Genomic DNA, 23,855 nt, shown 5'->3' on the forward strand with positions numbered 1-23,855 from the left:
TGGCTGGTCTCCTGCTCCGCTGGTTCTGCCCGCCGCTCTCGGGCTTCTCAGGTCCCTTCCGCCCCGCTGTGCTGACCACGCTGTGCTGTGTGCTGGGGGCTCACCCCCGCGGAACAGATCCTTCCCGTGGACCTTCCAGTCTAACCTGGGCTCCGAATCTGTCAAAGTCTGTCACCCACTGAATTCCGTACCTCCAAAGTTTGGTCAGATTCTCCTTTCAGAGATATCTAGAGGAGTTTGTCCAGGAGCTTAGGTGAGTCGTTGCTTTCACTCCGCCATCTTGGCTCCGCCCAGAAGAGTTTTTAAATAGGATTTTTCCTCAGGCCATATCTACTGGGAGAACATGGAAAACACTGGGGATTTCAAGGAAGAATTGTAGTCTATCAGGTATTTTCAGAGGAAAGATTGGAGAGGCAATGTCATTTTGTTGTCCCTTGGAAAAGACTCAGTTCCTTAGTCATGTTGGAGAAGAAGGTGACCAAGAGGCTCTCACAGAGTGCTGAAACGGGCAACAAGGAGATTAGAAGGCTTATAAACCATCTCCATTGGTAAAGAGAGGCAGGCTGGGCTGGGAGGCAGGAAGGCCTAGATTTAAATCCTGCCTCTGACATTGACTAGCTTTGTGACCATGGATGAGCATGGCACAGATCCTATTGGAGTCTGTTTCCTGATTTGTAAATTAGAAATAAGACCTGTAATACCTACCCTCACAGGGTTGTATTGAGATTTAAATGAAGCAATGTATATAAAGTGCTTTGCAACTCTGAATGTGCTCTAAAAATGCCAGCCATTATTATTATCATCGTTCAGAAAGCTGCCTGGGGAGTAAGAGGTATGGTGTGAAGGGAAAAAACAAAACAAAACACTGCGTTTAGAATTAGAGAATCTGGGTTCAAATTCCAACTGCTATTTATCACCTGTGTGGCCTTGGGCAAGTCACTCAATCCCTCCAGGAATCAGTTTCCCTATCTGCCAAAAATGGAAGATTTGGAGGTGACCTTTTACCTCCCTTCCAGACTAAGTCCCATGATTTGGTCCTATTTGTTCTTGGTTCTTTAGTAAGTGCTATAATCAAAAAGTTTATAAGCTAAGAATTCACCTTTGGAAATTTTGGTTAAAATATGAAAATGTGTTTTGCATGACTTCACACGTATAATTGATATCATGTTGCTTGCCTTCTCAGAGGAGAATGAGGGGAGTGGAAGGGAGAGAGAGAATTTGGAATTCAAATTTTAAAAAAATTAATTTATTTGTTTTCAACAATCACTTTCATAAGTCTTAAATTTTCTCCCCCTCCCTCCCCAAGACAGCATGCAATCTTATATGGGTTCTACACATACTTTCTTATTAAACACATTTTCACATTAGTCATGTTGCATAGATGAATTAAAATGAATGATAGAAACCATGAGAAAAACTAAAACAAAACATAATACAAGAGAAAATAGTCTGTTTCATTCTGTGTTCCAAATCCATCATTCTTTCTCTGGATGTAGATGGCATTTTGCATCATGAGTCCTTTGGAAATGTTTTAAGTCCTTGCACTGCTGTGAAGGGCTAAGTCTGTCAGAAACAGTCCTCACACACTGTGGGTGTTACGTGCACAATGTTCGCCTGGTTCTGCTCCTTTCACTCAGCATCAGTTCATATAAGTCTTTTCAGGCTTTTCTCAAGTCCTCCTGTTCGTCATTTCTTATAGCACAATAGTATTCGATTCCATTCATAAACCGCAACTTGTTCAGCCATTCCCCAACTGATGGGCATTCCCTCAATTTCCGGTTTTGGCCACCACAAAGAGAGCTGCTATAAGTATTTTTGTACATGTGGGACCTTTTCTCTTTTTTATGATCTCTTTGGGATAAAAGTTTAAATTTTTTTAAAAAATTTAAATTTTTTTCCATGTAATTGAGAAATATTTAATGAAATAATTTTTAAAATTTAACTAAGAAATTATATTTGAAGAGCCATTTTTGAAAATCTATTTATGGTAGTAATCTAACTGCCCCATCAAATCTCACCTTCTTTTCCATCAAACCAGTTTTCTCTCTGTCCTCCAAATGAGTCCTGCATTTTCCTGCCTTCAGACTTTTCCTCATGCCATTTTCTGTACCTGAAATGCCCTCCCCTCACATCTTTGCCTTGTGATTCTATCCAACCTTCCAGATATGGCTTACCACTATGCTCTTTGTTTTTCCTGCCCATTTATGACTCAAACAAGGAAAAGTTTGAAGGTAGCCAAGATCAAGGAAAGAGATTAGTGTAGGAATTCAGGAAGTAAAGAAAAGCCAGAGAAGAAGGGCTAGGAGGTGTTGTATAGGAATCTGTCACTTAATGGTAGGACACGAGAGAGAGAAAGCAGGAATCCCTATTTCCATGGCAGCCTTGTTTCATTGCATGACTTTCATTGGTTATTAATGAAGTTTGAGCACAGCCCTCCTCTACATGCAGTCATTTGGAAACACATGACTGCTTTGCTGTGGTGGTTTTTTCCCCTGTGTATATGTGTATGTTTTAATAGCCCAAGGGAATATCAAATAAGCCTAGTCTCCAATCAGGCTGAGACTCTAGGATTCACTGTCACTATCCCCGTTCCGCTACTCTGGTCTGTGTGAACAAGAGGCATCTTTAGGGAATGGTCCATCTCACTGTGGTTGCTATGGTAAAGCTTCTACTGAAGCCTGTTTGGAAGACTGGAATTGCTATTCAACAGCTGTTTCCTTCCACCCTCATGAATGCTGCACAAGTTAGGGCCGTACAGCCCGGCACCATCATCTTTACCTTGATGGGTTATGGTTAGCAACAAGTGTGCCCCCTCTCCTTCGAAATTCAGGGATCACTCAACTGGTTGAAAAGATGGAGTTTGCCACAAAGTGAAAACTGGTCGGGGAAGGGGCTTAAAGGAAGCCGGTAACTTTGAAATCAATATTGCAAATGCAGTGCAGAAGAATACAATTAGCATGTTCTGCAGGGCCTATTAATTCCTTCAAAAAGCTGTTTATTAGGCAGAAGAACTCCAGAGCCCATCCTTGGATTAAACAGGTTCAGTAATGAAATGTAAATGGTGTAATTGGGCTTGTTCTGAAAGTATTTATTCTTCACCTGCGACCTGCCTGATTGCGGTTTGACAACACGCAGGAGTGTGCATCTCCTCGTTAATGACAGCTAATTCCCCCAAGCTAATGGAGTGGGACGCCCAGGAGCCCGGTGTTGGGAACGACAGGTCATGCCTACAGCTTGGCAGTGATTGGCACCAATCCGAGCACAATGTAACTTTAATTACAGTAATTCCAAATCCAAAGCCAGCATTTAGCTGCTGGAGAGAGACTCTTAATTTTGCAAATAGATGTCATCTAATGGGCTGACCTTTCATTAGCCAAATATGGACGTAGGCAGTCCTGATGTCCTCCTCACTCCACTCTCAAACAGGTAGGGACATCAGTTCCCATCAGCTCAATGGAGGCACCAAGAGTGCTGCTTCACTGCCAGGTGAAGCATATGAATTTGTTCACAAGTGTGGCCCACGGTTGCCTCAAGGGAGATGTGGTGCCATGTAGTATTTAAATGTGGCGTTTGCATTGAGCTGTAAAATCCCTTCTCAGAGAACGCATGTAAGGAAGATGGGTTTGCTCCTGTGAAGGGTCTGCTCTGGTTCCCCCATCCTCTCTTCCCTTTCCTCCTTCAGCAAAGTTCTTCCTTCAAGATGAAAGATTCTGGATATCTCATATGCATTTCCTCTTCCTACAGAAACGCACCAAATTGAAAAGAATAAAGTGACGGAAGCTTCAGCTCTATTATAGACTCCTTCAGAGCTGGAGTCCATGGAGAAGAGGAAGTGTTGTCTAGACACACTACTGCTTTATCTGATTTGGCTCTGGCTTTTCTGGGCCTTTGCATGATACCTGAAATAATCAGTTTCTTTGAGCTAAGCATTATATATGTATGTCATAGAATCACAGAATTTTCATCCTGGAAAGGCAGTCATTCCCCAAGCATTTATCAAGCACACAGTTCCAGGAACTGTGCTAAACTCTGGGCGTCCAAAGAATGGCAGTGTGTAAATAACTTGGTCCTTCTGGGCTATCTGCAGAGAAAGTGGAAGGTGATTTCAGATGGGGAGAAAGGCATTAGCAGCAGGAGGGCCCACACGGGGTCTCCAGCAGAAAATGGGATTGGAGCCAGGAGGATTTTAGAGTCCATGGAGAGCCCAATTCCCTCATTTTACAAAAGAAGAAACTGAAACTTAGAAAGGTGGAAAGGTTGTAATAGCAGCTTGGAACTAGAACCCAGATCTCCTGACTCCTAGACTTTTTCCATATCAGCACACTAATAGTTTATGAAACCAAGATGTTCGTGGATCCATTTTTTGTAGTTAATAGATGAGGTTCAAAGGAGTCTTGTAGCTAAGTACAAGAGATTTAGCAGCCCACAAATTTTATTTGCTATGCCACCCACCCCCTTTCGAAGATGTACAGGGAAAGAATAGAAATCAATATTCATTCCATCTCACCTGGCACAGGTCATTTACTCTCACTGAGCATGCAGGTGAGTGAGTGGCTATTGAGATGAGTCGCTAAAGCTGCATCCTCACATTTAGCTAAGAGACTTTGCCTTCTAAAAGACCTAAGGAAAATAAGTGCCATATCCCCAAAACTGTCAGATGAAACAGAGAAGAAAATGGTAGCCTTGCCATTGTCCAAGGTGTCCTTAATGAAGTGTTTGATATTTGGATACATAATAGATTTAATTTCATAAAATCCTCTGTCATCTCAGTAATAGGCTCTTTTCTGGTTTAGGTTGTTTTGATTATTTGAATGCTTGTTGTTTTTTACACCCAATTAGCCCCTTCCCCTCCCCCCCATACAAACTTCCCTGATAACAAAGTAAAGCAAAAATAACCTGGAGAGGGGCCAGCTCTGTGTATATAACACTCTGTTCCCATACATCATACCTCGTAAGAAGAAGGCAGTGTCAGAGAAAGAGCTATGAAGTCGGAATGCAGAATGAAGCAGATTATTTTCTCTTTTGTTAGGTTTTGGTTTTTCTCATGGTTTCTCCCATTCGTTTTAATTATTCCATGTGACATGACTAATGTGAAAATGTGTTTAATAGCAATGTATGTGTAGAACCCATATAAGATTGCTTGCTATCTTGGGGAAGGAAGGGGAGAAAAATTGAAAACTTATGGAAGTGATTGTTGAAAACTGAAAACAAATAAATTAATTATTAAAAAAGAAGAAGAAAGGACAAACAAGCACCACAACAAAATTTTGAGAAATGAAGCCAAGGAATGGAAAATTCTGGTGGTGCCTTAAAAGGTCTCATGGACTTCAAAGAACCATGAAAAGACTCGTATAAACTGATGCCGATCGAGGTAACCAGAACTAGGAAAACAGTATACACAGCAACTATAAAAGTACAAATGAAAAGACCAGTCACTTAAAAGCCTGAACATTATATTATTAAAATGACCCCATATGAGAGAATTAAAAATCCCCTTCCCTCCGTGTTTTGCAGAGGTGGGGCACTACGGACGTGGAATACTGCACTGGACTTGTTGGATGTGCTTGTGAATTTTGCTGAACTGCTTTTTCTCCTCTATTCTGTGTTATAAGAGATGGCTGTCTAAGTAGCTGAAGGGAGGGAGCATATATTGGGAAATTAAGGTGATATAAAAATTTTAAATCAATAAAATTAATTTTTAAGAGGGTCTAATAAAAAAAAGAAGAAAGTGTTCTTTGTCATCTGACCCCTCAAACCAAGACTGGTCATTGGATTTCATCTGAATTCTTATCTTTTACTGCTCTGGTCATTGTATATATTAGTCTCCTGGTTCTGCTCTGCTTTCTCTGATTGAAATAAGTCTTCCCATGTTTCTAGATTCTTCATATTTATCATTTCTTATGGAAATGTAATATTCTTTCACATTCATGTACCATAATTTGTTCAGCTATTACCCAAGAAGTGGGATTTGGGTTTGGTTTTGTTTGAAAGGGAGACAGAGGGATAGGGAAAGGTTGGTGGGTTGGTTTTTCTGTTTTGCTTTACTGCCACAAAAAGTGCTGCTAAGACTATTTTGGTATAAACAGGACCTTTCTTCTTGTCATTGACCTCCTTGGGGTATATCCAGTGACAGGCTCTTTACAAGATTGCACTGAGGTCCTGAGAGAAACTGTAATCAGTAGGAAAGAGGAAACACAGGGGAATAGCCCCAGAGGATAACCAAATCAAAAAATGCAGCATCAGTTCAACACAAACTCACTCTGGCCAAGCCCCAGGGAAGCCATAAGTGAAGAGATGTGTTGCACTAGCTGCCCAGATGAGTGATGTGTTGACTTGTTGGATGCAAGGCTGTCTTGCCATCTAAAGAAAGTCATCCAGATTGTGGTGGTGAATATCTGTCCTGCCAGAAAGGGCCCCATCCGTAGAGGTGAGTGGCAGTATTGAAAGCTGATTGACACTCAGATCCCTAGCTCCCATCTCTCCCCTCTGCCCTGGTGAACACTTTCCTTTAGCTCATGTGGAGGAAGAAAGGCTCAGATGGCTCATCAGTGCTGAGTGGTCTAAGCTAATGATATTCAGCAGTCAGAGATGGTTTGGGTGATATGAGATAGACCATGAAGCTGTGGGCAAACAGGCTACTGTGCTGAAGTCTACGAAATAAGATTCTGAGCCAGAGCCCAAGCAGGGGCTTGAACTAGGAATGAAGAAGTGGGGAGAGGCATTTGCTAGGCATACAGTAAGAGACTGAGAAACTGAGGCTGAGAGCACACCCTCTTTCCCTCTTAATGCTTCCCCTTGGGAACATGTCAAGAAGGAAGATTTCTATCTGTCCTTTAGGAAGAGACTTCATCCTTTCTTTAAAAAAATACCATCGTCACTGGGGCTTATTTCTAAGCATCCCAAAAAGGATACATGACTCCCTCCCCACAAAGAGCAAACAAAAAGTCAACATTTGCAAGGAAATCTTCCAGCTGCATCAAAATACCATCCCTTTCTGGTCTGGGCCTGTTGTTGCTAAATTTTACGCAGTGTCATGGTAGAAATGTTCCAGCCATGGTGAATGAAGAGAATGAACATGGGTAGGGGAAGATGTCATAACAAAGGTGGGAAAGAACATTTGGTGTGGAGTTTGAAGACCTTTGTTCTGGTCTGGACTCTGCTGTTAACTTCTTATGGGCCCATAGATTAGTACCATAACCCCTCTCAACTTCTATTCCAGTATGATGCAGTGGAAATGTAGTCAGAGGTCCTGGGTTCAAATGCTACTTCTGTCAGTTATGATCTGCATGATCCTGGGCAAATCATTTCATTTTTTTGGTCTTCAGATTGCTTATCTGTGAAATCAAGGAATTGAACCAGATGGTCTCCAAGTCCACTTTCAACTCCATATCTCGGCTTGTGTGTATCAAATGAGAATAGTATTTGTCTCTGTGTTGCTAGGAAATCCTAGTGATATCATAGAACTGATAGTATTTTTTTTTAAAGGATCAAGTTAATTCAAGGTAAAATTAAATGGTGGGGACCAGAAGAGAGCTATTTCACTTAATGAACTCATCAGCTTCCAGAGGTTCAATTATCATCCCTATGTAGATGATTTTCTATATATCCAGCCCTAGTCACTCTCCCAAACTATAGTCCTGTATCACCAACTGCCTTTTGACAATTGAACTGGATGTCCAGTAGGCATCTTAAATCAATATGTCCAAAACAGAATTCATTATTTTATACCTCCCAGCCTTCAACCCTTCCTCCTTCTGAATTTTCCCACTTACTTTCAAGGGTACCACAACCCTTCCAGATGCCCAGGCTCAAAACCTCAGGGGCATCCTCAGTTCCTCACTCTCCCTCTCCCTCCATGTTCAGTGTATTACCAAAGCTTGTCATTTGTACCCTGACAGTGTCTCTCCTTTATATCCCCTCTCTCCACTCACACAGCCACCACACTGGTTCATGTCCTCATCGCCTTTTAGCGCCAGACTGCTGCACTCACCAACCTTCTCACTGAGCTCCCTGACTCAGGTAGCCCTCCCCATTCCCATCTGCCCTCCACTCAGCTGCCAAGTAGATTTTTCTAAAGCATATGTTTGACCATGTTGCCTCCATAGTTAGTGAGCTCCAGCGGTTCTCTGTTACCTCTAGGATCAAATATAAATTAACTCTGTTTGACATTTAAAGCTTCTCATCCCCTGCCTCCTTTCTCACTCTGTGACCCAGCTAGACTGGCCCACTTGCTATGCCTTGCACACAACACTCTAGCTCCCTTGTCTCTATGCATTTGCGTTGACTTGTCTCCCCTTGCAGAAATGGGCTCCCTCCTCCCCCTGCTTCTTCTCCTACCTTCTGAAGTTGGCTTTTGCTAGTGTTCCCTAGCTACTAGAGCCTCCCCTCCAAGAGTGCCTTCTTTCTATTCTATATGTGTCTGGACCTAGTTATTTACATGTTGCTCCCTCGTTAGAAGGTAAGCTGTTTGAGGGCAGGGGCTAGTCTTACCTTTCTTCGTATCTTCAGCTCTACCTGCCTGTGGTGAGTGCTTAGGAAATATTAGTTCACTGACTGACTCCCATTTCCAGGGACATCTGGCTTTTTCAACTCCTATTTTCATTCAGGATATTTTAATTTAGTTTAACAAACATTTATTAAATTTCTGCTTTGTACAAGGTACTTCAGGGGACACTGGCAATGCAAAATCAAAAGATCCTAGGGATCCTTCTGGAGTAGTTGATGGGGGAGGGAGGGGGGAATGTACCATGTATACATAGAAAGTAAATACCACACACATATGTAGTCATTTCAGGATAGAGAAAGCCCTAGTAGATGGGGGGGCGGGGAAGAGAAGACTCAGGAGAGGGCTCTGGTAGGACGTGACACATGAACTGTGCTGTCATGTGGTTGTCATCAAAGGTAATGCAGATTGAAGCTGCATTAATAAAATGATAATGCATGTATCCAAGGATGTATCTCATATAGGCTTCTCTGGTCAGATCACATCTAAAGCACTCTCTTCAGCTCTGAACTATGCAATAAGCTGGAGAGTATTGTGGTGATCAAAATATTGAGTGAAAAAATTGGTGCTATTGAACTTTAGGGAAGATTTCATCCTCATCATGATGGCTTACATTTATATAGCTCCTACTGTATACCTGTCACTGTTCTAAGCACTTTACAGTTAGTGTCTCATTGGGTAACAACCTTAAGCTGTAGGTGCTTTTATGATCCCATTTTACAGGTGAAGTAACTGAGACAGATAGATGTTAAATAACCTGCCCAAGGACATTGTGCTCATAAGTGTATGAGGTGGGATTTGAACTTTCTGGTTTTATGCCATCCTCTGCACCCCCCCGGCTGCCTTCAGGTACATGAAAGGCCATCTCCTGGAAGAGAGCATAGACATTCAGGGGAGTGCATCCATAAGATGGGTAGATGTTACAGGGAGGTACATTATGTCTCAGTATGAAGAAGAACTTCCTTACAAGCAGAGCTATCCAACAAGGAAATGGGATGATTCGGTATGAAGGGAGCTCCCCATCACTGCAAATGTGCAAGACTGGATGACTTCCTGTCAAGGATCCTACTGATGGGATTCCCGCAATGGACAGTGGCAACTGTGCTGCTGCTATTGCTACCACTGCTAATACTTCTCCTACTAGTAGTACCACCACCACCACCACCATCTGTCATCTACATAGCACTTTGCAGTATTATCTCATTTTTATTCTCACAACAACCCTGGGAGGTGGATGCTACTATTCCTCCTGTTTTACAGATAAGGAAATAGAATCACAGAGAGTCTAAATGACTTGTCCAAGGCCACACAGCTAGTAAGTGTCTGAGGTCGAAGTCAAGCTCAGATCTTCCATGACTCTATGTCCAGTGCTCTATCCACTGAACCTCATAGCTGCCACATGACCAGATAACCTCTAGTGAGCTCTTAAGATTTTGTGATTCTTGGGGGGCAGAGCCAAGATGGCGTAGTAGAAAGACGCACATACACATAGCTCCGAACCCACAACCCATAGAACAACTACAAAGAAGTAACTCACGGCGAATTCTGCACCCAGAGGCCACAGAACATTGGAGCGAGGGAGATTTCTGTTCCGGAGAGACCTGCAAACCTCTCGTAAAAGGTCCTTCGTGCTGCGGACTGGGCGCCGGGACTGGGAGCTGAGTACAGCCCTGCCGTGGCAGCGAGAGGAACAGATCTGAGCGGGCTTCAGGGACGGGATCTCCAGCGGCCGCACAAGTACCTCCACCCACAGGTGACGGGGGTCTGTGAGAGAGTCCCTTTGGTGGGTCGAGGGGGGAGTGGGGTGCCCCCATGGCTCAGGCCCCCTCGGGAGACAGAAGCTGAGGGGCAGCGGCAGACCAGGGCTCTCCAAGCAGGCAGGAGCCTGGATCCATTGTTGAAGGTCTGTGCATAAACTCCCTGAGGGAACTGAGCCTGAGAGGCAGCCCTGCCCTCACCTGAGCATCTGAATTTAATCTCACACTGAATAGCAGCCCTGCCCCCGCCAAAAGCCCTGAGGCTGGAAGCAGCATTTGAATCTCAGACCCCAAACACTGGCTGGGAGGATCAGGAGGTGAGGTGGGTGTGAGGAAAATATTCAGAGGTCAAGTCACTGGCTGGGAAAATGCCCAGAAAAGGGAAAAGAAATAAGACTATAGAAGGTTACTTTCTTGGTGAACAGGCATTTCCTCCCTTCCTTTCTGATGAGGAAGAACAATGCTTACCATCAGGCAAAGACACAGAAATCAAGGCTTCTGTGTCCCAGCCCACTCAATGGGCACAGGCCATGGAAGAGCTCAAAAAGAATTTTGAAAATCAAGTTAGAGAGGTGGAGGAAAAGCTGGGAAGAGAAATGAGAGACATGAAGTCAAAGCATGAACAGCAAATCAGCTCCCTGCTAAAGGAGACCCAAAAAAATGTTGAAGAAAATAACACCTTGAAAACTAGCCTAACTCAATTGGCAAAAGAGGTTCAAAAAGCCAATGAGGAGAAGAATGCTTTCAAAAGCAGAATTAGCCAAATGGAAAAGGAGATTCAAAAGCTCACTGAAGAAAATAGTTCTTTCAAAATTAGAATGGAACAGATGGAGGCTAATGACTTTATGAGAAACCAAGAAATCACAAAACAAAACCAAAAGAATGAAAAAATGGAAGATAATGTGAAATATCTCATTGGAAAAACAACTGACCTGGAAAATAGAGCCAGGAGAGACAATTTAAAAATTATGGGCCTACCTGAAAGCCATGATCAGAAAAAGAGCCTAGACATCATCTTTCATGAAATTATCAAGGAAAACTGCCCTGAGATTCTAGAACCAGAGGGCAAAATAAATATTCAAGGAATCCACAGAACACCGCCTGAAAGAGATCCAAAAAGAGAAACTCCTAGGAACATTGTGGCCAAATTCCAGAACTCCCAGGTGAAAGAGAAAATATTGCAAGCAGCTAGAAAGAAACAATTCAAGTATTGTGGAAATACAATCAGGATAACACAAGATCTAGCAGCTTCTACATTAAGGGATCGAAGGGCATGGAATAGGATATTCCAGAAGTCAAAGGAACTAGGACTAAAACCAAGAATCACCTACCCAGCAAAACTGAGTATAATACTTCAGGGGAAAAATTGGTCTTTCAATGAAATAGAGGATTTTCAAGCATTCTTGATGAAAAGACCAGAGCTGAAAAGAAAATTTGACTTCCAAACACAAGAATGAAGAGAACCATGAAAAGGTGAACAGCAAAGAGAAGTCATAAGGGACTTACTAAAGTTGAACTGTTTACATTCCTACATGGAAAGACAATATTTGTAACTCTTGAAACATTTCAGTATCTGGGTACTGGGTGGGATTACACACACACACATGCACACACGCACACACACATAGAGACAGAGTGCACAGAGTGAATTGAAGAGGATGGGATCATATCTTAAAAAAAATGAAATCAAGCAGTGAGAGAGAAAGATATTGGGAGGAGAAAGGGAGAATTGAATGGGGCAAATTATCTCTCATAAAAGAGGCAAGCAAAAGACTCATTAGTGGAGGGATAAAGAGGGGAGGTGAGAGAAAAACATGAAGTCTACTCTCATCACATTCCACTAAAGGAAAGAATAAAAGGCCTACTCATCTTGGTATGAAAACCTATCTTACAATACAGGAAAGTGGAGGATAAGGGGATAAGCAGAGTGGGGGGGGATGATAGAAGGGAGGGCATGGGGAGGAGAGTGCAATTTGAGGTCAACACTCATGGGGAGGGATAGGATCAAAAGAGAATAGAAGTAATGGGGGACAGGATAGGATGGAGGGAAATATAGTTAGTCCTATACAACACAACTATTATGGAAGTCATTTGCAAAACTACACAGATTTGGCCTATATTGAATTGCTTGCCTTCCAAAGGGAAGGGGTGGAGAGGGAGGGAGCTAAAGAAGTTGGAACTCAAAGTGTTAGGATCAACTGTAATGTTCTTACCACTAGGAAATAAATACAGGTAAAGGGGTATAGAAAGCTATCTGGCCCTACAGGACAAAAGAGAAGACAGAGACAAGGGCAGAGAGGGATGATAGAAGAGAGAGCAGATTGGTCATAGGGGCAATTAGAATGCTTGGCGTTTGGGGGGGGAGGGGAGAAAAGGGGAAAAATTTGTAACCCAAAATTTTGTGAAAATGAATGTTAAAAGCTAAATAAAAAAAAAAAAAGATTTTGTGATTCTTTGTTGTTTTTAATTCTTCTGTCTTTTCTGAATTTTCCTGTACTAGATTAGAACTACCCAAAGTGTGGGGACCAACTTGCCTTCTTTTTAGTTGTTTTTTTAAACCCCACTCGGTGCTTAGCACAGTCATCAACCACTGAATTCCAGGTCATCACTCTGAAGTATAAGGGAGCTATGAGGAAGGACTGGGCTAAAATAAGAGAGGTAATTTGTAGTGTTCCACTTCTTCCTATTTGGAGTATTTCTTGGATAGCTAATGGGCAGGTTCACAGTCTCTTAAGTTTTCTCTGCCCCTGCACCTTCTTTCACCTCTCTTCACTCCCCCTGCAGCCCCCAGCAGCCTCCCTTCCACCCCTCCTCCTGGCAACGTATTGAATAACCTTGCCCCTGCCTTTGCTGGTCAGCAATCAGCATGCTAAACACCACCTCAAATTGGTTTTAACAGGGAGACTTGCACCAGGGGCAATGCCAGTCGGGCTTGGTGTGACTTGTAATACTGTTGTAATACCAAAAATAGAAACAGTCCAGAATGTGGATGAGGAGAGGAGGCTGATTTTGACTTCCACCTGGGACTGTCTAGTCATCCTGTAGGTTCCAACTGGGCAGACTCAGGGATGTATGATCTGGTGGGCATGTCGAAGGTGAGGTCCCTGAACACCAGCTCTTCAGAGATGGGCAGCTGAGGTTGTCAGGGATCACAGAGATTTTCTGTTTAGGAGGAGGGAGGGAGGAGAGAAGAAGACAGTCTTTCTTTTTCCCTCAAAACACTCTATCATGTAATTCTGGAGATTAACTAGTTTCTCAGATTAATCTTGGGAAGATGGTTGTCCATTTGATGAGCTGTCCAGGCATGTTGCTTCCGTTCCACCCCTCCCGTACTCACTTTGTAGCCCATCTGCCACCAGTACTTTTTCTTCTCAAAGAAAGGTGGAGAAAGAAGTTGAAACCTTAATCATTTGTTTCTACGATTTACCCACAGATCTGGTTTTAAGAAGGGGGAGGGGAGCAGCTAGGTGGCTCATTGGATAGAGCACCAGCCCTGGAGGCGAGAGGACCTGAGCTCACATCTGACCTCAAACACTTGACACTTACTAGTTGTGTGACCCTAGGCAAGTCACTTAACCCAGATTGCCTTGCAAAAAAAAAAAAAATTGGTTTAATACTACCAACCTGCCGTTAGCTTTCTGAATTGCATATAAGTTTACATTATCAGCACTTTCCCTGGCATTCTTTATTGCCATGCCATTGCCATATCTAGACCATAGAACTCAGAGCTGGCAGATTCAGCTCAACCCTCTAATTTTATAGAAAATGAGGCCCAAGGAGCGGAAATGAGTTGAAGTAGTAAGACCGGGACCCAGGACTTTGGACTCCCTGTTCTATTTTGCAATCGAGAATCAGCTCCGAGGCATTATGATATTACACTGGCAGAAATCCCAGGCAGTGAAACTAAAATGGACTAGGCTCGAATTGATGTCTTCCTGAACATTCTTTGGTGTCTTTTTTAAAAAAGTAATGTATAGTATAGTAGCATATTGTTGTTCGTCAGTCATGTCTGATTCTTTGTGACCCCATTTGGGGTTTTCTTGGCAAAGATACTGGACTGGTTTGCCATTTCCTCCTCCAATGAGAAAACTGAGAGAAACAGGTTGAAGTGACTTGCCCAGGATCACACATCCAGTAAGTGCCCAAGGCCAGATTTGAACTCATGAAGATGAGTCTTCCTGATTTCAAGTCCAGTGCCCTATCCACTCTTTTTGGTGGGCAGGGAAGAGCAAAAGCACAGGAACTCTTCTGCTGGCACTTTGGTTCATAAGAACTAACTAGAGGTCCCACCCACCCCCAGAGCCTTTAAAAATGACTGCTACTTACCTGTCTAGGGCCTGGGACTGAAGAGCCAGAGGGATTTGTGTGGGGGTGGCTGTGATCCCAGCCCTGAGCCTCCTTTCCCTGAAACCTACTAGCACTTAATAATTATCTTTGCTTTAGCCTAGATTCCCTGGGAAGCCTTGTGTGTGAGAGTTAGTTATTTCTTGTGTTTTGGTAAGCCTATGGGGCTCTGAGAGCCCTGAACCTGTGTTTTGCCCTGATGAATAAATTAGGCCCCTGGTTTCCTTCTCAGAGCAAGCAGATGGCTCTGTAAAACAGGCTGAAGTGGCAGGTAGCATCCAGTCATTAATCCAGCTCTCTTGATTTTGCCAATCTGATCTCATTCCCTCACCATGTGACACCCATTACAGACTGACAGCAGTTTAGAAGCCTCCTACAGCATTTTCCTGAACTGAGAACTCTACCAGGAGCAGTTAGAGTAAAAAGTGATGGCCCGGCAAGTTATAGGACCAGCATGACTCACTAATCCAACCAAATCTATGTCTGGAAAGCCAGGCACTAGGAAGGCTCCATGGCAGTTCCATCCCTTCTCCCCCTCTCTGGTACTGTTATGGCCTGGAGGCTTTATCAGGGTGTAGACTCCAGTCTCCGGGCCTTTGTCTGTCAGCCCCTCCTGGACTGTCTCATTATCTCTTGTTTCCCTACCTCTGTAAAACTGCATTGCCTTTTGGGATTTTGTTTTTGTGTGCCATCATGCACATGTCTGTTGAACAAATACGGTCCCTGCCCTCATAGAGTGTTTGTGCAGAAACAGATGGCATCAGTACAGATGTCCAGATTGTTATACCAGGGTCATGGCTGGAAGCAGGGCAGGGCTTAAGGAGTCTGCAGTTACTGGATCTCGGGTATCAGGCTAGACATCGAGATCCAGGGAGCAAGGTAAGCTGGCACAGTCAGGAAGAACCAAGGTTAAAAATAGAGAGACATGGGGCAGCAAAGTCAGGGAATGGTAGAAATATACCTGGACTGGGCATCAGAAGACTCAAGTCACATAATCCCTCTGAGTCATGGCCTCCGCAGCTCTAAAAGAAAATATTTAACAATAATAATATAAACAATAAATAAAGCAAGAATAACAGCAATGACGATGATGATGATGGTAAGCTCATGTGAACATGAGCAATTTTGTTTATAAGCATAATGAAAAGAGCTCATATTTACGTAGTACTTTTCAATTTACAAAGCAATTTCCTCAGAATGATTCTTTGAAGTACATACTGTCAGCGTTGTAATCCTCATTTTACAAATGAAGACTCTAAGACAGTAAAATTGTAAGTCATCACCAGATGACAACCAGTCAGTCAACAAGCATTTATTAAGTGCTCCCTACATGCTTGGCTCTGGGCTGTATTGGCAACACAAATACCTGCAAAAAACAAAACATTCCTTGCCCTTGAGGAGCTTACAACGTGGTGAAGGAAGGTGGCGCAGACGAGGAAGGTTAGAGCACTGGGCTGAATCTAATGAGATGAAATTCAATAGGAATAAATGTCAAGTGTTACACTAGAGTAAAAACAAAAATAAACTTCACAAGTATAAGACGGAAGTGTCATAGTTAGAAAGCAGTTTGGGAAAAGATCTGGAAGTTTTAATGGACTCCAAGTTCATTAAGACTCAGAACTGAGATGAGGCAGCCAGAAATGTTAATTCAGTCCTGGGCCACATTAAGAGAAGCATGTCGTTCAGTCATTTTTCAGTCGTGTCTAACTCTTTGTAATCCCATTTGGGTCACATTTAGGGGCAAAGATATTGGAGTGATTTCCCATTTCCTTCTCCAGTTCATTTTACAGATGAGGAAACTGAGGCATATGGGGTTAAGTGACTTATCCAGGGTCACACAGCTAGCTCCTCTCTGAGACTGAATTTGAACTCAGGTCTTCCTGACTCCAGGCCTGGCCTTCTATCCTCTGCGCCACCTAGCTGCTCCTACTGTTTACATTTAGATGGTCCTTTAAGGTTTACAAAGTGCTTTCTTCACAAGTCTATGAGATAGCTCATGCAAAGATTATTAGCAGAGGATTCTACCAGTGAAGTAGGGAGCACCTGAGCTACTCTCATCTAGTATACTTGCTGAAGCAGGAAGAAGTATCCCAGCCTGGATGGGCCCAGGCCTACCAGCACCAGTAGATGATGGCATGAACTGGGGTAGCAAGTAGGTTCTGACATGGCGATGATTCTCCAGGTTGGTAAACTAAGGATACATAGCATTGGGTTGAAAGAAGAGAATGAATGAATGCATGAGCATTTAGTTAGAGCTAAGTTTGTGCAAAGTGTTGGGGAAACAGACAGTAAAATTAGATTGTACCTGTTCTCAAGAGGCTTATACTCTTAATTAGGAGAGAAAACACATATAAGGGAGTTTGGCTGCAGGGTGAATGAAGAAGTCTGGAGCAGTCAAAGGGTGTACCACTGGTGAGGCCTAGAGCCCTGTAAAGTGCATCAGCAGGTCAGATGGCAGTGCATGAGGATCTGCAGAGAACAGTGGCAAGGCAGGTAAGAAGTCCCCAGAGGACCTAAAGACACAGTGGTATGATAGAAGATAAAGCTGGGAAACCCTCTGTCTTATTAGAAGGATTGTAGTTGGTGAGTACTGCCTCATTCAGCCATGTGGTTATCTGTGTGGAAGGACAGGGGTTCCTATAGGTAACTTGCCCACCAACTGAAACTTGGGATTCCCTCCCAGAGGCGTGAGAATGGGGAATGGAGTGGTTCAGTGACCAGCCAGGAGAGGTGAAGGTGAAGGAGGTACTGACAGGAAGATGAAAGGAAAACAGAAAAGGATACTCTGGGGTACTTGCCTCTGGAAGACCACCCTGTGGTTTCTAGATTTCTAAACTTCCCAGGTGATGAAGGAGGCAGGGAGGAGCTTTCCTAGTGGGGACTCCTGCTTACTTCCCCATATAGGTATTTGTGGGTGTGTTAGTGTCATTATATAAGATTATATTATCTGAGTCTTTGTCAACTTCCTAAGACAAGATATATCTACTGAAGTTAGAGAGAACTTGTGATCTGTTTGGACAGAGGGAGTTCTACACCATGAAATCACAGATTTTGTATTTATGTGTTATGATGACAGAGTAGGGAGATAGAAGGAAGGCAGGTACCCATTTCCCCTTAGAGTTTGTGAAGGATAAGGATTTTCAGAACCTGTCTTAAAAGAGTGAGGAAGATGCTTAGAAGCAGACTTCAAGGTCCAGAATGTCAAAGCTGAGAGAAGATGAACTGGTAGTCCAGTCCTCATGTTATAAGTTCAAGTTTAAATCTCCACACCCAACTTTGCCAGGAAATCCCCAAAACACACCTTTGCCATATGGCTCAGAAGAGGGGAGAGCTTTTCGTAAAAATGCCCTTCAGATAAGCCATTTGACTGATGGTTATTGCTAGAGTTATCAGACTTGGTTGGGGAGGACTTTCCAGGCAGAAGTAACAACATGGTACAAGGAGTGCAGACACCCAGAAAAGTCAAGTGTGTGAGGAGCAGGGAGCAGGAAAACAGGTGAGGAAACTAGCCAGGAGTTTGAATTGAGTAGTCTGGAGTCAGGCCTTTATGTAGAAGCAAGTAGGAAAGCAGAGATCTTGCTCCAGGATGTGTTTGAATGTACATTTGCAGGAAGATGGCTTTGTTCTTTCCCTGGGCTAATAACCGACAGCCCTTTGTCAACTCTTTGTCTTAGGAGGTAGTGAGGTGGCTGTGGCACAGTGGATAGAACACTGGACCTGAGTTTAAATCCAGCCTCAGACTTTTGCCAGCTGTGTGACCTTGGACTTAACTCCTTAGCATCCTTAACTGTTAAGATGGAAATAATACAAGTACCTACCTTATAGAGTTGTAAGGATCCAATGAGTTACTATTGGTAAAGTGTTAGCAAGTCCCTGGAATGTAGTAGGCACTGCATAAATGCTTATTCTTTCCCCCCTTTCTAGAAGACTGAAAGGTTCTAAGAACTTATCCCAGGACTGCTTTCCATTCTGTTCTCCCATTTTTCTTTCTTTTTTTTTTTACTTTAACAGTACTTTTCCCAATTACATGTAAAAATCATTTTCAACATTCATTTTTTAAAATTTTTGAGTTCCAAATTCTCTCCCTCCTCCCCTTCCTCCCCTTTTTGAGATGGTAAGCAATTTGATACAGGTTTTAAGTGTGCAATCCAAAACATTTCCATATTAGTCATGATGCAAGAAGAAATAAATCGAAAAAACCCACGAAAAAAACAAAGTGAAAAACATCTGCCTCAATCTGCATTCCGATTCCACAGTTCTTTCTCTGGATGTGGAGAGCATTTTTCATCATGAGTCCTTGGGAATTGTCTTGGATCATCGTATTGCTGAGAAGAGCTAGATCCCTGAACAATATTGCTTTTACTGTGTAGTGCTCTGCTTCTGCTCATTTCCTATCAGTTCATGTAAGTTTGTCCAGGTTTTTCTGAAAGCATCCTGCTTGTCATTTGTTGTAGCACAGTGGTATTCCATCACAATCGTATACCACAACTTGTTCAGCCATTCCCCAATTGATGGGAATCCCCTCAATTTCCTGCTCTTTGCCACCACTGAAAGAGCTGCTATAAATATTTTTGTACAAATAAATCCTCCCCCCCCCCCGTTTTTTTTTTCTCTTTGGGATTACAGACCGAGTAGTAGTATTGCTGGGTCAAGGGGTATGCACAGTTTTGTAGCCCTTGGGGCATAAAATGCCCTCCAGAATGGTTGGATCAGTTCATAACTCTATCAGCAGTGCTTTAGTGTCCCAATTTTCCCACATCCCCTCTAACATTCAACCTTTTCCTTTTCTGTCATATTAGCCAATCTGATATGCATGAGGTGGTATCTCAGAGTTGTTTTAATTTACATTTCTCTAATCAGTATTGATTTAGAGCATTTTTTCATGTAACTATAGATAGCTTTGATTTCTTTGTCTGAAAACTGCCTAGTTATATCCTTTGATCATTTATCATTTGGAGAATGACTTATATTCTTATAAATTTGACTTAGTTCTTTATATATTTGAGAATGAGGCCTTTGTCAGAGACATTTACCATAAAATTTTTTTTCCCAACGTTCTTCTTTCTTTCTAATCTTGGTCACATTGGTTCTGTTTGTGCAAACCCTTTTTAATTTAATGTAATCAAAATTATCCATTTTTCATCTCATGATGCTCTCTATCTCTTGTTGGGCATAAATTCTTCTGTTCTCTACAGCTCTGACAGGTAAAATTCCTCGTTCTCTCAATTTACTTGTGGTATCACCCTGTTCTCGCATTTTTCGTATGGTCCACACATGTATGATTGCTATTTTCAAAGTCTAGAGTTCTCATTTTTAAGTTAAAAAAAAAAGTCAATCGAATAAGTACAAGATAAGGAAGACCTAGCCTCACTACAACTCATGTAAAAAAAGTACTTAGCAGCTTAAGAAAGCTAAGATTTCCACATGTTGCACTGATGGAAGTATAGTGTCCATGTCAAGAGAAATGAAAGTCCTATTGTACCTTGTAACTAGTCAGAACATTTCAAGAGTATTGTTTCTAGCTCTGGGCACCACATTTTAAAAGGGTTATCGACATACTCAACTTTACAAGCACAACAATCCTCAGAGGGTAGGTAGTGCGAATATTGTATCTCATTTTATACAGAAAGAAACAGGCCCAGAGAGGTTATTACTTGCTCAGTCACATAGTAACCGTCAGTGCTGGATCTGAACCCAGGTCCCCTGAGCCCCAAGTCCAATAGTTTTTCAATTCTGCCCACTGACCACATTAATGCAGTTGTATGAATGCAAGACCCATTTGAGCTTGCTGAGGACACAAGAAGTTTTAAGACCAAACACCTTTGTTGTCCTCCAAATTCCTCTTTGGTACAGAGTTCAAAGAACCCTGCAGGGGAGTTATTCATCAATTCTCCACCTAGCTGAGATTGAAGACTCAAGTTTTCCCAACTTTCTAGTCAGCCCAGCTGCATCAGAGAAAAATGCTTTTTGCTATTTTCTTTCAGTCTTTACAGCAGGAGAGTTGAATGTGCTGAGATTTCTGTTCTATCATGACTATAACTAGACAAGCTGAAGCTGTAGGTGGGTGGGATTTTATGCTCACAAGTTCATACCAATACACACACACACACACACACACACACACACACACACAGATCCCTCCCAAGCCTTTTATAGTTCAATAGCCTTAGTAGAATTATAATTATAAAAAACATCAGGCTGATATTTACAAAAGATATAGCCTAGTTATACAAGATTAAATGATAAGAGGAGCTAATAATTTGGCTTTTATGTTCACAAAGGTGTTCCCCATGCCCTCATTTCTTTCCCTTTACCTAAACCTCTGTATTCCTAAATGGATGATATTCTATCTTTAACAAGCATTTTTTCACATTAAAGGAATAGTTTTTAGCCCATCCAACAGGATATATACACAATTTTGCCTAGCATCCCAGAACGTTAGAATTGAAAGAGTGGTCTCACCCCTTTATTTTGTAGACGGGGACCCAGAAGTATAGTTTAGGTTAAATGACTTCCTCAAGGTTTCAGAGCTGGTTAATTGCCACATCACTAAGTCACTGAATTCATAGGCTCTCCACCATATCAAACTACCTCCTCTTTCCCTCTTTAGTAAGCTTAATTGTTTCTCTGAAGGCTTAAAGTCAGGCACCTTTACTTTTCCATCTCTATCCCCCAAAAATAAAAGGCCACTTATCTGACACTTGATGTTCTCCATTAATTGTCATCACCCCTTGTTTGAATTCATGGCCTTGTTTCATTGGTTGTCTGTCAGGTACTTCCCTAGATCAGTGCCTGCTTTGGGACAGCTTTCCCTCCATCTCTGGGCTATCTTAATTGGCAAACAACTGTACAGCAGTGACACAGATATAACTGCAATCATTTTTGATGTCTGGAGCTACCACTACCACTCAGTTTAGCAGGAATCAGAATATGCCTATGACTGCGTTCAGTTTCTAGAATGAACAGAGATGATTATGAGAAGTGAAGCTTCCTAGTGCCTGGCCTGAGTATAAAAGCCCTTGCTTCCTGAATGGTCCCAAGGATCTCTGTGTTTGGGGAGAGTTGCATTGAAAGACACTAACTTCCCTCTCCTTTCAGATGAATGAGAGCTTGGTGTTAGTGCCTTCCCAGGCATTCATTCTCAGATAAGCCCTATGTTCATCACAGAAGAGGAAGCTCTCTCATTTCAGCACATTCAAGAAGGAAGGAACCTGGAGAGGGAGGAGGGAAGCCCCTAGCACAGAAAAGCCTGGCCAGAACTCTGGCAGAGGAAAGGAAGTGGGAAGAGTTAGGGAGCAGAGGAGGTTAGGATGCGTGAGGGAGTTAGATACACTTCAGCAGAAAGTGATGAAGGAAGTAGCTATTTTCAATGTGCCCTGAATCCTTCAGTTCAGTGCTGGTTTGGGTCTGCCTCTGTCCCTGAGGTACAGGTTCAGACACAGATCAGAGCAAGAGGAATCAGGGGAAAGTGGAAGGGAGTCTGGCCTGGTCTAATTCCTAGCCCCTTGTCAACTCCAGAACCACCTCCCTGCTGGCTACGGTCAACCCTCAAGCAAGGCCAGGTGAGTTTAGGAGTCTGAAACTTGAACAGGATCCTCAGGAGAGATCACCTAGACTTGCTCCTCTTTCTCCAGGCATTCACTCCTTGTAGCATTTAATAGCTGACCTCAGAGAGCACAGGATTATAGGATTTAGAGTTCTGAGAGACCTTAGCTGTCACCTAATCCAAACCTCTCATTTAAACACCTCATTTTACAAATGAGCACACTGAAGGCCAGAGAGAAGTGACTTGTCCAGGGTTGTCCGGAGATAGTGTGTCTAGGATTCTGATGCAGGACCCTGCCTCCAAATCTACTGCTCTACCTTCTGTTCTACCACACTACCTGTTTCAAGGTCTTCTGTTCTATAATATTGGTCTTGAAGATGAGGATATGCTGTAACAGAGAAAAATCTGAGACATACAATAAACTGCTTTGGAGAGCATGATTTAGGGCAACACAGGGCCTAGAGTCAGGAGGAACAGATGTGGCCTCAGACACTTACTAGCTGTATGACCCTGGGCAAGTCACTTAACCCTATTTGCCTCAGTTCCCCATCTGTAAAATGAATTAGAGAAGGAAATGGCAAATCACTCCAGTGTCTTTGCCGAGAAAATCCCCAAATAGAGTCACAAAGAGTTGGACAGGATTGAAAAATGCCTGAATGACAGCAAACAAAAAAGAGCATGATAGAGAAATGTTGGGAAGAAAAAGAGGAGGGACCCAAACCATGTAGTTTTACAGTGATAGTAGCTTTGGGAAGAGAGATGAGAGTTGTGAACCAGCATTGGTGCAAGGAGAAGGTAGCATGGCTACCAAAGAGGAGCTAGCAGCAGTTGATTAGAAGGAGGAGCAGTTGTGAGTAGTTCACCCTGAAGAGGAGAGAACATTTACCAGAAGAAAATGAACAGAAGAAAGAAATTGGCAAGAAAATGGAAGGGGAGCTATGGAGAGGAGAGGAGCATACATGGGTTAGCTCCCCTTGCCCTCCAGGGTCCTCTGAAGTCTAAAGTTTTAAATGGCAGAGATTTTTTACAAGTGAAAAAAAAAAAACAAAGGCCCACCAAAGGGAAGTAATTTGCCCAGGTTCACACAGCTAAGACACTGGCAGAACCAAGACCATTCTCCTGTTTCCAAGTCCATCTTGACAGTTGAAGTCATTGCCCTTCATGTGCTTCTCAGTGAGACAAAAGCAGGCAAATCATGTTGTTATCCATTCAGCTGGCAGACTGTTCTGAGGAGAATGGCCCAACTGCTCCACATGCTTCTGGGAGCATCTGGTTTGAAGGGAGAGAGACAAGCTACAGTGACAAAATCACGCAGCCTTATGGCACCTCTCTCCCCTTCACTTGAGGAAAATAATATTATTTTTCCCACCGCAAATATTGCTCAAAGTAGAAATTAGGAAGAAGCAAAACATATTGTGTTGCCAGCAGTGCCTAGATGCTGTGCTGTGACGGTGCCTTTCCCTCCGAGGATGGCATAAGTGAGTGCTTTGGGAGTCCTGTAGTTAATGATGGGAACTCTGGTAATGATTTCTCTCCTTCTCAATCTGACCCTGTGGTGAGGAAAATCAAGTTGAAATTAAATCAAATTTCAAATGTTAAACCAACCAATTAAAAAAAAGCAATCACATGGAAACATGCATTTTTCAAAACATCGATGTTTACCCTGTCATAATTAATTTATTCAGTGAGGAAAGTTCAGTTTGTT

The 23,855-nt window shown here is 42.7% G+C and overlaps 1 protein-coding gene across 2 annotated transcripts in view; it reads left to right on the forward strand.

The window, feature by feature from the left end:
* MAD1L1 (mitotic arrest deficient 1 like 1) overlaps window positions 1-23,855 on the forward strand; it is an 852,423-nt gene that overhangs the window by 741,772 nt on the left and 86,796 nt on the right. The window contains exon 18 of one of the 2 annotated variants that reach the window (XM_072597720.1): window positions 5,515-5,729. The exons of the other annotated variant lie outside the window; for it this stretch is intronic. Coding sequence (XP_072453821.1) covers window positions 5,515-5,580 — 66 coding nt within the window. The 3' untranslated portion in view covers window positions 5,581-5,729. Of the gene's footprint in view, window positions 1-5,514; window positions 5,730-23,855 lie in introns of those variants that run through there. 2 annotated transcript variants of the gene reach the window in all.

Source organism: Notamacropus eugenii, chromosome 3 (genome assembly GCF_028372415.1).
Source record: "Notamacropus eugenii isolate mMacEug1 chromosome 3, mMacEug1.pri_v2, whole genome shotgun sequence".
Taxonomy (NCBI): Eukaryota; Metazoa; Chordata; class Mammalia; order Diprotodontia; family Macropodidae; genus Notamacropus; species Notamacropus eugenii.